Raw genomic sequence first — 13,866 nt, forward strand, 5'->3', positions numbered from 1 at the left:
AAATCATTTTTGTGAAGACCTGACTTTTAAATGAAAATCATTTTTGTGAAGACCTGACTTTTAAATGAAAATCATTTTTGTGAAGACCTGACTTTTAAATGAAAATCATTTTTGTGGAGACCTGACTTTTAAATGAAAGTCATTTTTGTGGAGACCTGACTTTAGAATGACGCAGCATTAAAAATTCATTTAAAAATAATAAAACAAACGAAAATCTATAAAAAATATATATTTGGTAAATATTTCAATTGATCAGACATTTTAACAGCACCACAATAATAGATATTTAACGCATCGTATTATAGACAGTTTTTCGCGAACATTAAAATGATAAAGCTAAGATATGGCCCTTCAAGGCTAACAAAACTAGTATATATGTCATTATTTTTATTTTGTGGAAATTGTCTATAATAAGACGCTATACATGATTTTCCAGTATGACTAAGAACCGGTTCAATTCCTGCAGAAATTAATCGGTTGCAAAGCCATACTGAAGACTAAATTACCTACTTAATTAGTCAATAAGTTACAATTTTATTACAGAATAGGTGTCAACATGAAGGATAGAAGGCGTTATTGGTAAAAAGGGAATCATCCCTTCCCCCCACCTTCCCCGTGTTCCAACATAAAACAAAGATAATAATATCCATAAAAGTGAAGTAACAATTATTCTGGTGTCAGAATAAGCAGAACATTTGTAAGTAAATAAAATTGTATAAGTTGTTTTTAAAAATTACTACCTACTGAAACAAACCTTTAAAGGGCTTAAAAATGACTTGTAAGATACTTGCGGCTACGCAAGAAGACTCTAGAGGCACTTAAAGTTGGGGGGTGGGGGGTGGGGGGGGAATGACAATTTTGGGCAGGGTACCACCACCCTCCAAAGAGAAATCGCCCCTAAAAACGTATTCCCCCCCCCCCCCCCCCCAATAATAATTATTATTTTTAAAACTAAAATTTTAATTTAAAAAAATAGGTTTTGGGATTCACCCTCCGCAAGTGACCCTAAAGTCCTCTAGGGGCGAAGCCGCTAGTAATTTATATATTACTAGGGCTCTACTTTCAAAAGAATATGGAAGGGCAGAAAAATAGCCTAAAATATACCTACACAGACGTATTAAAAAAACATAACCATCCTAAGACCTATATGTATCAGATAGTGAGATCCTTTGCTACAGTACAGACAAAAAAAAGCTTACTACTTTATATATTAGGATGATTGTATATTGTAGGTACATAAGAAATACATTATTAGACAATATAATAAAACCCATATTCAGCACATAAGCAAAAAAATATGATAAATTAGGCTTATAATAATTAAAACTTAAAATTACTGAAGTTTTTTAATTTAAGAGCTGTAGTTTTAAACTTATTGATATTTAAAGACATTAATGTTGTTACACAGAATAATATCATTAAAATATCAATCAGGCAAGAAATAAATCTATGAGTAATAAAATAATACTCACTCGAGTCTTTGAAGTAAATTAAGAACTTTGGTTTTTGACTAGAAATAAAAAGTAGGTTTATTTGAACAGTACTGGCTAAGAAAGATTGATAAATTATTAAATTATTGTTCTTCTCGACATTGATCTTCTTCAACTCTGCGCCCAGGACTATTGCGGATATGTTGCACACAGATTTTGGTATCTGAAATATTAAATTTTTTTTATTTATTCTGTAAATTGTCTTTTTTTACTTTCCCTTTTACAATGATTTACAAAATAAGAAAAAAACAAAGCTATTATTGTGATGTGTATGGTTGTCTCAAGTCCTTGGAAGAAAAATTACAAAGAAAACTTTATTCCTTAAGTTTCTTCTTTGAAAGTTTTACTATCTATTATCTTAACTAATTTAAAGAGGTAGTTGCACGAAATGCATTTAATCTTGAATTTAGTGAACTGCATATCTTTTTCTGTTCAATAGTTTAAATTACATCTAAAGGACATATATTTGAAAGAATTTTAATTTTCTACCAGGTAGTTTTAAAATATCAAGATTTGAAAATCATATTTTATTTATATTTGCAACATAAATGGAAGTATGAAATAAAACATAGAATAAATAGGTCCCTCACACAAAGTGCCTACAGAGCTTGGAATCACCCCCTTATTTTTTTTTAAAAATGGTGTTGTTAGTTTTTTTTTATAAACTAACCCTTTAAGGCCCTAACCCTGTGGGGCTACCCAATACAACACAACATAAACTTACCTATCCTATAGTGACAAAAAAAATATTTTCAATTTAATTAAAATAAAGAGTATTTTTGGTATACCAAAAAAATAAAAAGTCGAAATTTTAAAAAATGTTAAATTTTTAGCTTTTAGTTTCGACATATATATGTACATATACTAGACAGACAGGCAAAATCCACTTGCAAATTATTGGCACAAATCTAAAATCTAAAAATACGATTGCTCAATTTCTTCTAATTGTAAAAACATACGGACGGACGGATCAGTGAAAGGACCTCTATTTATAAAAAGCTTAGTTTAATCATTCATCTATTTTCTCAGGTCATTAGGCATACTGGAACTTTAATAAAAAGACTTTTTTTGTGAATCTTACCCTTAAGTACAGACGGACTGGCGGGGCAGTGGTGAACTAAACAGAAGCACCAATTCTGCTCAACTACAATCAACACAGAAATAAGCTTTACATAATATCTAGCATCTTAAGGGATAAGTCTAAAAACAATAAATTTATAAACATTTGAACACAACTAGCTCGGACAAAAGTATATAATATTTTTAAACCAACGAATATAAGAAAGTGTTTATATAACTTTGGGAGTGTATTGTATAGTCAATTGTCCCCTCCCTCCCTGATTACCACAATTTTCAGGAAACTATAACGTGATTTTAAAAGTTTCTAGAATGCTTTATCAAAATTAATTTTACAAAAACTTCTATTACAGATAGGTACATTTATCAGATGTAATATCTAGTTTTTAAAAAAGATGCCAAATCCCTTATGCAGAGTCTTATTTCATTCCTTGAAGTTGAGTCCCAACTATAGAATTCACAATCACATCCACCCTTGCTCTCATTATTCACCTTAAAACAAAACAAGGATGACAACATTCATAAGTTTCTTTCAAAGCACAAAAAATCATGGAGGGACAAATGGATAAATTGATTAATAGAGCAGATATACAGCTGTCATAAAAAAGCAAATCATGAATATTACAAAGATATGTTAACCTTGCTACTGAAATCGTTCAAAGGATATACCAAAAAAAATATGCTTCTTTAAAAAAGATAAGTTACCTACTTTGTATGAAAGGACACTCAAGTTCAACTCAACTAACCAATAAAAAAGGGGGGGGGGGGCGAATGTGCCACTTTTTGAACCCAAACGTAAAACACGCATGATCTTAGCCCATTAAAGAGTTAAAGCTCTAAAATTCGGTAAAGCAGTTGCTTACGTGGAGAACAATATGGAACTGTAAAGAAACGGCGGCGTTCACAAAAAGAACCCTTAAGTTGTTAAGCCAACTAATAAGAAAATGTTATAATAAACCTTAGGGAACCAGTGTAATGAACAGCCCATTGTCCCCTCCCTCCCTGACTAAAAATACTGACAAACCTGAACTCAAAGAAGGCAGAAATAATGTTCTTGCATCTCATCTTTATCCCCTCTGCCTGGTTACATATCCGACAAACAATAATCTAAACATTATTTTCTTTTTACATACCTATCTTGATTAATATAGTTTTTTTTCAGTCCCACTTTGAAACCGATTAATATCTGCTGGATTAGAATCGGTTATCAGCCATACCAAAAAATCACGTAGAGCATCGTATTAGAGACAATTTTTGACAATCATAAAATTAATATCAGTTTTGTCGGCCTTTGCCTTTGGCCCCTAGGGGTAAAACAATGGGTTTAATCTAACATTTTTTTATTTTACTATCCGCGGAAAGCTGTCTATAATACGATGCGACTAATAACACACCTCTTCAATAAACGTATCTGATAAACAATATCTTGGTTTGATTAAGCTATTGAATTTAGTAAAACATTTGGATAAATATATTTAGTTTTCTACTGCATGTACAATTCCAAGGCTTAAATAACCATGCATATGTCAGTAACCACTGAATCGATTGAGTTAGTAATATATTTTTTATAATCTTTATTAAACTTTAGATAATAATTTCTGCAACAAGGCTATATGTCAATTTTGATCATGTTTAATCATTGGAACTTTAAAAAGCATTTTCTTTAGGTACTTGGTTTTAAAACTTTCCGACCATTGTTTTCTCCCTTTAATAAGAATTCTAAGTGAGTGTCTCTGAGCTTCTATGTTAAAAAATTAAATAGTCCACACATGTACGTCCAAAACTTCTTAGCTGGAAGAATAAGGTTACATTTGATGGACTTTTGGTAGCTCTAGCTCCATCTTTAAACAGTCAACGAAATATTTAACAAAAACAGGCCATCTAAAGTTAAACAAATAATTCGAAACATCTGAAAATATAGAAGATTAGTGAAAAGTATGATAATATTATGAATGAGTCGCATACAGTAAATTTTAGTCGAAAATGGGTTTATTTCTTAACTTCTAGAAATAGTACGCTTATGCAATGATTATCATAAATATTAACTAAAGTTTTTACATCTAATTATATCATATAATAAATAAAATAGAACAGAGATAACAATTTGAAGTCTATAAAACGCGAACATACAAGCTTCGCTTAGTAATAATAACCGTTGTATTATATTTAATTTTAAACTGTCTCGTCTGCTGCCCGCGTTTTCTTATAATATGTACAGAAAATTCTCACCTGTAAAATTTCCTCGCATATAAGAGATTAAAATCGTCCATAGGCAAAACTTTTTTGAAATACTTTTATTTTATATGATTTAAACTGTTTATTTCATACAATTTTTTAAGTTTCAAGAGAGCATAATCGTTTAATTATTACAATTTTCTAGATGATTTGATTTTAGGAGTAAAATTGTTATGCAGAAAATGTACAGTGAATGCCGCGTTTAATTTTTAAATAAATAAATGAAATGTCGTATTTCTCATTTTAATAACGGACTAAATGAATTTTGGATGAAATTCATTAAATTTTAAAAAAAAAATAAAATTGAAAAATGCATGCTACATCATCTTTTTTTCATCACTAGACTTAAAAAAAGATTTCTTTAAAAATTAGGAAAAATTACAAAAATGAAAAATAAATGCTGGTCATTCACTTTTCATTTTCAATGAAAAAAACATTCTTTTCATCTTTCAGGCATTTGGGGGAAAATTACAAAAATGAAAAAAAAATGCTGGTCATTTATTTTTCATTTTCAATGAAAAAAAGATTCCTATCATTGCTATGAATTTAAATTTGTCATTTAATTTTTTTGGAGAGATGACGCATGTTTGACTGGGTTCTGATGTTGAAAGAGAATATCTATATTAATATTTAGTCTATGATTTCCCTGCTTGGGAACCGGAAGCCATGTGTACGGTCTAAGTTAATGTAGTGCATGTGTTTATCTATTCAATTTATATTATACCACGGCAAGTCAAGGAAGGCAAATTCGTCTGACTTAGCCTGTATCTAACTAATCATGGTAAGTTTAATTATTGTTTATCAGTTTTTTTTTATTTATTAAGAGTTTGTCCAATATTGTATTTTAAATATACTTCTGCCTTTTTATGCATATTGTTTCAAATTAAACTAGATAATTGATTTGCAATAATTGGATAAGGTTACTTAATGCTTTTGGGGGCATTTAAGTCTTTAAAGTATTGTTGTTTATAAATTTTGAGATTTTAAGGATTATGATTATTTTTTGTCTATGAGAACCATAACGACTCAGTTGTATAGTTAGATCCTTTGGTATACACATACTCCGATAGACTAATTTTAATGCGTTTTACTTAGAATTGGCAATTTGACTTAAAGCAATACCTCTCAAAGTAAATAATGTGATTACATCGTTATATTATTTTTAAAGTATTGCTATATAAATGTAATAACATTGTCTAGTGAAGTCTTAATTCCATGGCTTCATTGTGGAAGTTTATTAAACATTTATAATTTTTTGTTTCACCTAAGATTGGTAATCTAATACTAGAATCTCTTCCCTGGTTAGGTTAGGAGGGGTGGGGAGTTGGTACTTTAACTTTAGAATTAATCCCAGTCCTAGAATTAATATTCAGTCCTAGAATTAATCTCGTTAAATTTTTTCATTATTAAAAATTTAGTTCTGTTGCAATACTACACAAAATGATAATGCTTTTCCATCTTTATTTCGTTTGCAAGTTTTGCTAGATAAATGTAATAACATTGTTCAGCAGTGAAGTCTTAATTCGATCCATGGATTCATTGTCGAAAAGATTATCAAACAGACTTTTTTTTGTTACCATAGAACTGTAATTTTTTTTCTTAGTTGCTTCCCAGGGTAGCTTGTGTTAGAGGGGGGGGGGGGGGTAGTCAATACTTAAACTTTAGAATTAGTTCAGTCTTAGGATCTATTTTCCTCGTCTAACTTTTTTTTTGTCATAAAAAAATTAAAGAAATTTTTGTTGCAAAACTACACAAAGTAATAATGCTATTCCATCTTTATTTATTTTGCAAGTTTTGCTAGAAAAATGTAATAACATTGTTCAGCAGTGAGTCTAATTCAATGGCTTTATTGTCGAAAAGATTATTAAACAGACTTTTTTTTTGTTTTCACAAAATATCCTGTCATACATAGATAAATGTAATGCCATTCTTGATTCCATGGCTTCAGTGTCAAACATTAAAGTATTTTGTTTTTTCCAAGATCGGTTATTTAATTTTTTAATTGCTTCCCTGGGGTGGTTTAGTAAGGGGGGTGGAGGTAAGCCAGTGCTTCAACTTTAGAATTAGTTCTAGTCGTCTTAATCTTTCTCATCAAATTTTTTCCCATAAAAAATTAATGTAATTTATGTTGCAATACTTCACAAAATAATAACGTTATTCCATCGTTTTTTTTATGCAAGTATTGCTAGATAAATGTAATATTTCAAGCCCAGTGTAGTCTTATCATGGCTTCAATGTTAAGCATTATTAAACATTTCTTTCAATTCAGATAGGAAATTGTAAGAGGAGAAACTTTAAAATTAATTTATTTTCAGATTTTCTTCCCTGGGTTGGTTGAGCTTAAAATATATATTGTTATAGGATTTATGCCTTGCCTATTTAAAATGTTTAAAGATCGATGATAATAATATGATATAAAAGCTTTGAATTTATTAATGCATACTAATCAAAGTAAATAATGTTATCCATAGTTATTTATTTTTTTTGCAGTATAGCTATATTAATTTGATATAACTTCCCAGTGTTGTTTTTGAATGGCTTCATTGTCTGGAATTATTAAACATTCACCTATTTTTGTGATGCCAAATCCTATCCCTCCAATATATAAATTGTGATTGAGGACAAACTAAAAAAAATTGTTTACCCCTGTGCTAATTGAACTAAATAGTTAAATAGTTAAAAAAGTTTAACAACTAAATTCGAATTCAAAGTGCCTTTTGTGCACGGATTACGAGAGGATTGCATTAACCCCCCCTCTGAATAAAATACTGGGCAATACTATTACCAAGGTAAATAATGTAATCATCGTTATTTATTATGGATGTATTGCTAGATTAAAGTAATAACAATATCCCAATGTTGTCGTTAATGGCTTCATTGTCAAGATTTATGAAACAAGTAATTCTTTGTATTTGTAACCTGGTAGGTTTGTTGGGGGTGTAGTCTCTAATTTAACTTTAAAATTATTCCTAACCTAAGGATTTACATCTTGATTTCTTAAAATATACGAATATGAAACGTATAATGCAATACTACATAAAGTAATAATGAGTTTCCATCGTTATCTATGCTTTAAGAATTGCAAGTGCCATTTATTAATTGATTACGAGATGGTTGCATTTACCCTCCCCCTTTAATTGTAGATTATTCATCTAACTGAATAATCGTTAAAACCTAATTTCCTGATATAACATTTAGTAATTACACAAAGCATTACAATTACCAAGGTAAATAATGTTATTAAATCGTTATTTACTATGCAAGTACTGCTAGATAAATCCTAAAAGAAATTAAACCAACTCTCATTGAAATGTGTGTGTTGGGTCGGATCTTTGTACATATCCATATCATTATTTTAATTGAAACTCTGTAAACTATAAAAAGTAATAGTGTTTTTTATTTAGTCTCACAGAAAGTTCGAGGCGCCGCGTCACGGCAGCAAGGGATTTCTTCCCAAGAAGAGGGCCAAGTCTGTAAGAGGAAAGATACATTCCTTCCCTCAGGATGACCCTAGCAAGCCTGTCCACATGACTGCTTTCATGGGCTACAAGGCTGGTATGACCCACATCATGAGGGAGATGGACAGACCTGGCTCTAAGTCTAACAAGAAAGAGGTTTGTGAGGCAGTCACCATCCTTGAAACTCCTCCAGGTAACTTTGTGTTAACAAGTGGGGGTTAATTTTGCATTTTAATTTCTGCGGAAAGCTGTCTAAAACGCAGTGCGATTGTTAACTTAAGGGGCAAATTCTTTAGGGAGGATCCATAGATTAGGGACACATAATCTAATTTTTAAAATTAAAAAAAATTCTATGATAATTCCCTTTTTTTCTCCTCTGAAAAAACTAGGGTGATTATTATTTAAATGTGTAGCGGCGGAAAAATATCAATCTTGTTCAGAATATAGTTACACCCCTCAAGATTTCCTTAACATTTTCTCATAATTTTATTAAAATTCGCCCTAAAATATAGTTTATTAATCTGTGGAATGTGGATTTTGGATTTTTTAAAATAAAAATCTAGTCTTTACAATAGCGATATCCAACCCTAGAATAAGCCCCAAAAGCTGTGAAATAAACTACAAAATAGAAAGGAGTCAGAATCTGCAATTTTAATGGGTCCAAAATTTGGGCTGACTGTATTTCGAAATCTGATTGTCAACCTTAATTTTTATGTATTGTCTAGTTATTGTCATCGGAGTTGTTGGTTACATCAAGACTCCCAGAGGTGAAGCCACCTTGAAGACTGTCTGGGCTGAGCATATCGGTGATGAAGCCAAGAGGAGATATTACAAGAACTGGTAAGTATTAACTTAACATTATTTTAGACTCTGCTTGCCTTGCTCAATAATTTCCATGTCTTGACAAATATTTTGATTAAAGGACTTCAATTTTTTAATGCTTTATATGAGCAATGAGTCTAGTAGCTTCACCAGGCTATCTGTAGGTTTAATAATTAACAGTACTGGTCGCTACATATACATCCTCCTCTGGTTTCGGCCATGAAGGTGTTTTTTTCTGGCTCGTCCAATCCAGAACCATTATTGGTTTTGCGAAGACCTGCCGGGGCATATAAATATTATTTTCTCCCCCCAGGTACAAGTCCAAGAAGAAGGCCTTCTCTAAGTACAGCACCAAGTGGGCAGATGAGCTGGGTAAGAAGGAGATCCAGAAGGATCTTGACCTGATCAAGAAGCATGCCGTTAAAGTCAGGGTCATTGTCCACACCCAGATGAAGATTCTCAACAAGAGGTAAAATTAAGTTTATATTTTATTATATTTTTTTTCTTACATTTGTTGGAAAGTAGTTCTATTTATGGGAAATAAACATACTTTAATAAGAACTAGAACCAGAAGTATATATTTTCAAATTTGACCCTGCTGAGGGGGGGGGGGGGAAATAAATGAAAAAATGTAAAAATTAAGAGAACTGTAAACATTTTCTCACCTTTTTGGTGAAAAAAAAACTTTAAGAACATGTGGGAGGGGGGATATTTTTTAATTTCCTTCCTTGCTAAAAAAACTAGGGGAAAAAAAATATAGCAACCGGGGAAAAAAATAAAATCTTTAGCAGAATATACACCCCTGACTAGAACTTTAAAATCTTTATGAAAGGATATAAAAAAATTTTTGTGAAGAAAATAATTAGATCATTTTCCTTTTTTAGGCAGAGGAAGGCCTTCATTATGGAAGTCCAGCTGAACGGTGGAACCATCGCTGAAAAGGTTGACTGGGCCACTGAGCACTTTGAAAAGACTGTCCCCGTCTCTGAGGTCTTCAGCCAGGATGAATGCTTGGATGTAGTTGGTGTCACCAAGGGTAAAGGTTTCAAGGTAAGTTTCGTTAAACTGTAGATTCTGGAACTGGATAGCCCCGTAGCGATAAGTCTCTACTCATGGGTTATTTATAGAAAAATTTTGACCACTATTCTCGTATTTGTCTTTAATACAGTCCCACCACACATACTTCAGTTCATTAGATTTAAGATATTTTACTATTACGTCTTTAAGTACAATAGCAGCTCTTCAATTGTACAGTTATTAATGCTGGCAACAATGTTCTATGCTGCTTATATAACTTTTCTTTTAACAGCCTAAACAATATTACAATGTTGTATTTGGTTTCACTGAAGAAAAACAAAACTGAAATCTTATTTTGTTTTTGCTCCTAAATCTATTTCGTAATACAGGGTTTTAAAAAAATCAGATTTCTTCAATTATCTATCAAAATTTGGGGATGGGGATAAGTTGTTACATTTGGTTTGTTGTATTACTACATTATTTAATTTCATAAACAAACTAAATAATTTTGAATATTATGTCTTTGCTTTCATTATTGATTTCTTTAATGCAATATATTTGTCTTAAAGTAGTTTCTTTGTTTATCAGGGGTGTATATTCTGCACAAGATTTATTTTTTTTCCCCTGCTACAAAATTCTTTATTTTTCTTCCCCCCCTAGTTTTTTCTGACCAAGTAGGGGGGAAATGGAAAAATATTGAAAGAACTCTATATTTTATTTATTTTATCCCTCCTACCACACATTTTTTAAAGTTTTTTCACCAAGGACGGGGGGGAAATGGAAAAAATGTTTTCAGTTTTCTTAATTTTTACATTTTTTTCCCCTCCAACCACTTATTTTTTATTTTTTTCCCCCCCCCCTGAGCAGGGGATCCCATGTAGAATATACACCCCTGTTGTTTATTTGGTCTTGATAAAAGAAATTTTAATACAGGGTGTGACCAGCAGATGGCACACAAAGAAGCTGCCTCGTAAGACCCATAAGGGTCTGCGTAAGGTCGCCTGTATTGGAGCCTGGCATCCCAGCAGAGTCCAGTTCTCTGTTCCCAGAGCTGGTCAGAAGGGTTACCATCACCGAACCATTATTAACAAGAAGATCTACAGGTATTAAAAACTTTAAGAATTTTAAAGGGATATTAGATTTTTGTCAGTTTCCCGTAAAAGGACTATTTTAGACTGGCGCTGATCCTCCCTTCCCCCCTTCGTTATTTTAAACGAAAGCTATTTTCAGTAGGTTGGGCTGGTACGGGGTTTAATAACCAAGGAGAGGGGGGAGGGTATGGTAAGTCTTTTCAGTTTCCTTATTTTTTACATTTTTTCCACCTACAACCACTTATTTCTTAACCCCCCCCCCCCCTGAGCAGGGTCAATTTTGAAACACCCATGTGGTTAATTGTGTTCGCTAGGCTATTTGAGGGGAAAGTTCAGATTTGATGTCAAATGTGGATCGTATATGGAACTTCCAAAGATTCAAACCATTTCACATCTGAACTTTCAAAGTAATTTATTTTGTGAAATCTGAAAATGTATTAAACATAATAATGCACGAAATTATATTTTAGAGTCGGAGTTGGATACTATATCAAGGACGGCAAGTTGATCAAGAACAATGGCTCTACTGATTACGATATTGCCGAGAAGTCTATCACTCCCATGGGAGGATTCGTTAACTACGGTGAGGTGAAGCAAGACTTCTTGATGATTAAGGGATCCTGCCAGGGACCCAAGAAGAGAATGCTGACTCTCAGAAGGGTAAGTCAATATCATTTTATAGAGAATTGATCAAGCTGTGGAAAAATTCTCCCTGAATAGTGGGAACATGTGATAGTAAATAAGTATCCAGTTACATGTATAAAGTTGGGTTCTCTGATAGATCCCTACCGTAAATATTTAAGAAAAATGTGTCTTTCGTCTTAAAAAGTTTCAATTCAAATGGTTTCATACGAGCCTAATTAAATACTCTTCTCTGACCTTTTAATTTTTTAAAATCTTTCCTTTGCAATTGTTATGGGTACTAATAAAAAATATTTTTTTTTCTAGCCTCTGCTTACTCTGACCCGCAAGTGTTTCACCGAGAAGGTCAACCTCAAGTTCATCGATACCAGCTCCAAGCTTGGTCATGGTCGCTTCCAGACAAGCGCCGACAAGCTTGCTCTCATGGGACCTCTCAAGAAGCACGCTCTCAAGGCTTCGGCTTAAGATCATTGTGGCTCGTATCTATGGTGGCTTGCAGAGGAGCTTTCCTCTTATGTATATCATGCTATTGCCTTCCTGTGTTATGATTAAAACTATTTTGAAATAAATAGTTAATATATATATTTTGTTTTTCATTCTATTTAGATTTTTATGTAAACTTTTGTTGGGTGGATTCTGTGGTTCTCTTCTCAATTTTAGGTAAGAATTTTAAAGATTGTGTTCCACTATTACATGATGAATTTTTAATAAACACATGCTTTGGTTATGACTATAAATGATTTTACTTGATAACATCTGAGAATTTTAAAAATAAATTTATTCGTTTATTAATTATTTTTCTTATTAAAACTAATTCAATTTTTAGGTTTTTTTCTGATAATTTGTTGATAAAATGCTAGTTGATAGTGGATTACCCTTGGTTACACTTAATTACAACAGAACAATCTAAAGGTAATAAACTATTATTTATACTGTAATTTAAAATTTAACATGCTATTAATTAACCAGAGGTGTATTCTTAAAGCTTGTGCCTAACTAAAATTCACCTCAGTTCTGCTTCTAAATTGCAGTGAACAAAAATAATACTATTCTAAAATCCTGATTGTTTACTATTATTACATGATGAATTTATGAAACACATGCATGGTTATGACTAATGTATGATTTTACTTGATAACTTCTGAGAATTTTTAAAAATAATTTATTTGTTTTATTAATATTATTCATATTGAAATTATTTCTATTTTCAGGTTTTTTGATAATTGTTGATAAAATGCCAAACTAATGTTTGTTGTGGATTCTCTTTAGTTAAACTTTAACAACCACTGAAAATTCTAAAGGTAATTAACTAATATTTATACTTAATTTGAAAACTTAACATGATGATATAAATTAACCAGTTCTGCTTCTGAATTGCAGTGATGAACAAAAATACCAAATCATCCCATAGCGCTCTGATACTAGTTATTGTATTTTTAAAATAAATCCGAAATAATAAAGAAAATAAAAAATGTAATATCTTTAGGTACTGTGACTGACAGTAAAGAAGTCTGCTTTTTGTTAATATATTAAAGGTAAGAATTTACAATTTCTGAATAAACACCCCTTGTCTCTGTATTAATATGAGGAAAAACTTGCTGCAATTTCCTGACATTGGAATGAAGATTAACCTTGGAGAACTGAAGAAAAAATATTTATTTGAATTTTATTAAATTTCAAACTGTGAATATAATAAGTATATTTTTAGGTGGATTACTTCAGAACCAGCATTCTTCAAAATAAAAGATTCAATTTCAGGTAAAAACAAACTTCACATTTTTTACCTATATAATGAACTAATAACTTGTGTGATCAAATGATGCATTATATATACTCGACTCTATGAAGTAAATTGATATAAATTTGACAAAATACTGATATTAGTAGCTTTATTCTTTAATAGGGGATTTGGGAATTTATTCTATTCTGAAGCTTGCTTTTATTATTTTCAGATGGTTAGATTTTTTGCACCTGATGCTTTTAATCTGTTCAGAACTTTTATCAGGTAATGCAGATTTTAATTAAATGCTTTTT

At 31.3% G+C, this 13,866-nt stretch overlaps 1 protein-coding gene, 2 long non-coding RNA genes and 1 other non-coding gene across 17 annotated transcripts in view; 3 read left to right on the top strand and 1 right to left on the bottom strand.

Moving 5' to 3' along the window:
• Window positions 1-213: 213 nt before the first annotated feature.
• Window positions 214-4,550, bottom strand: LOC145326853 (uncharacterized). Of its 4 annotated transcripts, none has more exons than XR_013881992.1 (7): window positions 4,337-4,550; window positions 3,592-3,674; window positions 2,998-3,059; window positions 2,572-2,634; window positions 1,473-1,653; window positions 1,237-1,358; window positions 214-764 (listed from the first exon to the last, which is right to left on the bottom strand). It is a non-coding gene; the product is annotated as an uncharacterized LOC145326853 (long non-coding RNA). The 4 variants fall into 4 exon arrangements; XR_013881994.1 differs by having other exon boundaries at window positions 214-754; window positions 1,237-1,371; XR_013881991.1 differs by having other exon boundaries at window positions 1,237-1,371.
• Window positions 4,551-5,434: 884 nt separating this feature from the next.
• RpL3 (ribosomal protein L3) lies at window positions 5,435-12,414 on the top strand. The gene is made up of 8 exons (XM_080170293.1): window positions 5,435-5,583; window positions 8,207-8,453; window positions 8,986-9,100; window positions 9,396-9,551; window positions 9,967-10,132; window positions 11,033-11,202; window positions 11,661-11,850; window positions 12,139-12,414. Exons 1-8 carry the CDS (start codon window positions 5,581-5,583, stop codon window positions 12,295-12,297), a joined length of 1,206 nt encoding a protein of 401 aa, XP_080026419.1. The 5' UTR covers window positions 5,435-5,580; the 3' UTR covers window positions 12,298-12,414.
• A 246-nt stretch (window positions 12,415-12,660) lies between these two features.
• Window positions 12,661-13,866, top strand: part of LOC145326856 (uncharacterized) — a 47,531-nt gene continuing 46,325 nt past the window's right edge. For all 11 annotated transcript variants that reach the window (XR_013881995.1, XR_013881997.1, XR_013881996.1 and 8 more), the window contains exons 1-5: window positions 12,661-12,744; window positions 13,044-13,133; window positions 13,319-13,367; window positions 13,541-13,590; window positions 13,785-13,837. This is a non-coding gene — a long non-coding RNA (uncharacterized LOC145326856). The remainder of the gene's footprint in view (window positions 12,745-13,043; window positions 13,134-13,318; window positions 13,368-13,540; window positions 13,591-13,784; window positions 13,838-13,866) is intronic.
• On the top strand, window positions 13,168-13,254 carry LOC145327328 (small nucleolar RNA snR61/Z1/Z11). The gene has a single exon (XR_013882156.1). It is a non-coding gene; the product is annotated as a small nucleolar RNA snR61/Z1/Z11 (small nucleolar RNA).

Source organism: Acartia tonsa, chromosome 8, assembly GCF_053477335.1.
Source record: "Acartia tonsa isolate MP-2025a chromosome 8, ASM5347733v1, whole genome shotgun sequence".
Lineage (NCBI taxonomy): Eukaryota > Metazoa > Arthropoda > Copepoda > Calanoida > Acartiidae > Acartia > Acartia tonsa.

Bases quoted from the DNA above. Each gene is read 5' to 3' on its own strand.
- RpL3 (XM_080170293.1), top strand. The intron at 8,454-8,985 runs GTAACTTTGTGT...TGTATTGTCTAG, and splicing joins CATCCTTGAAACTCCTCCAG to TTATTGTCATCGGAGTTGTT. The intron at 11,851-12,138 runs GTAAGTCAATAT...TTTTTTTTCTAG, and splicing joins GAATGCTGACTCTCAGAAGG to CCTCTGCTTACTCTGACCCG.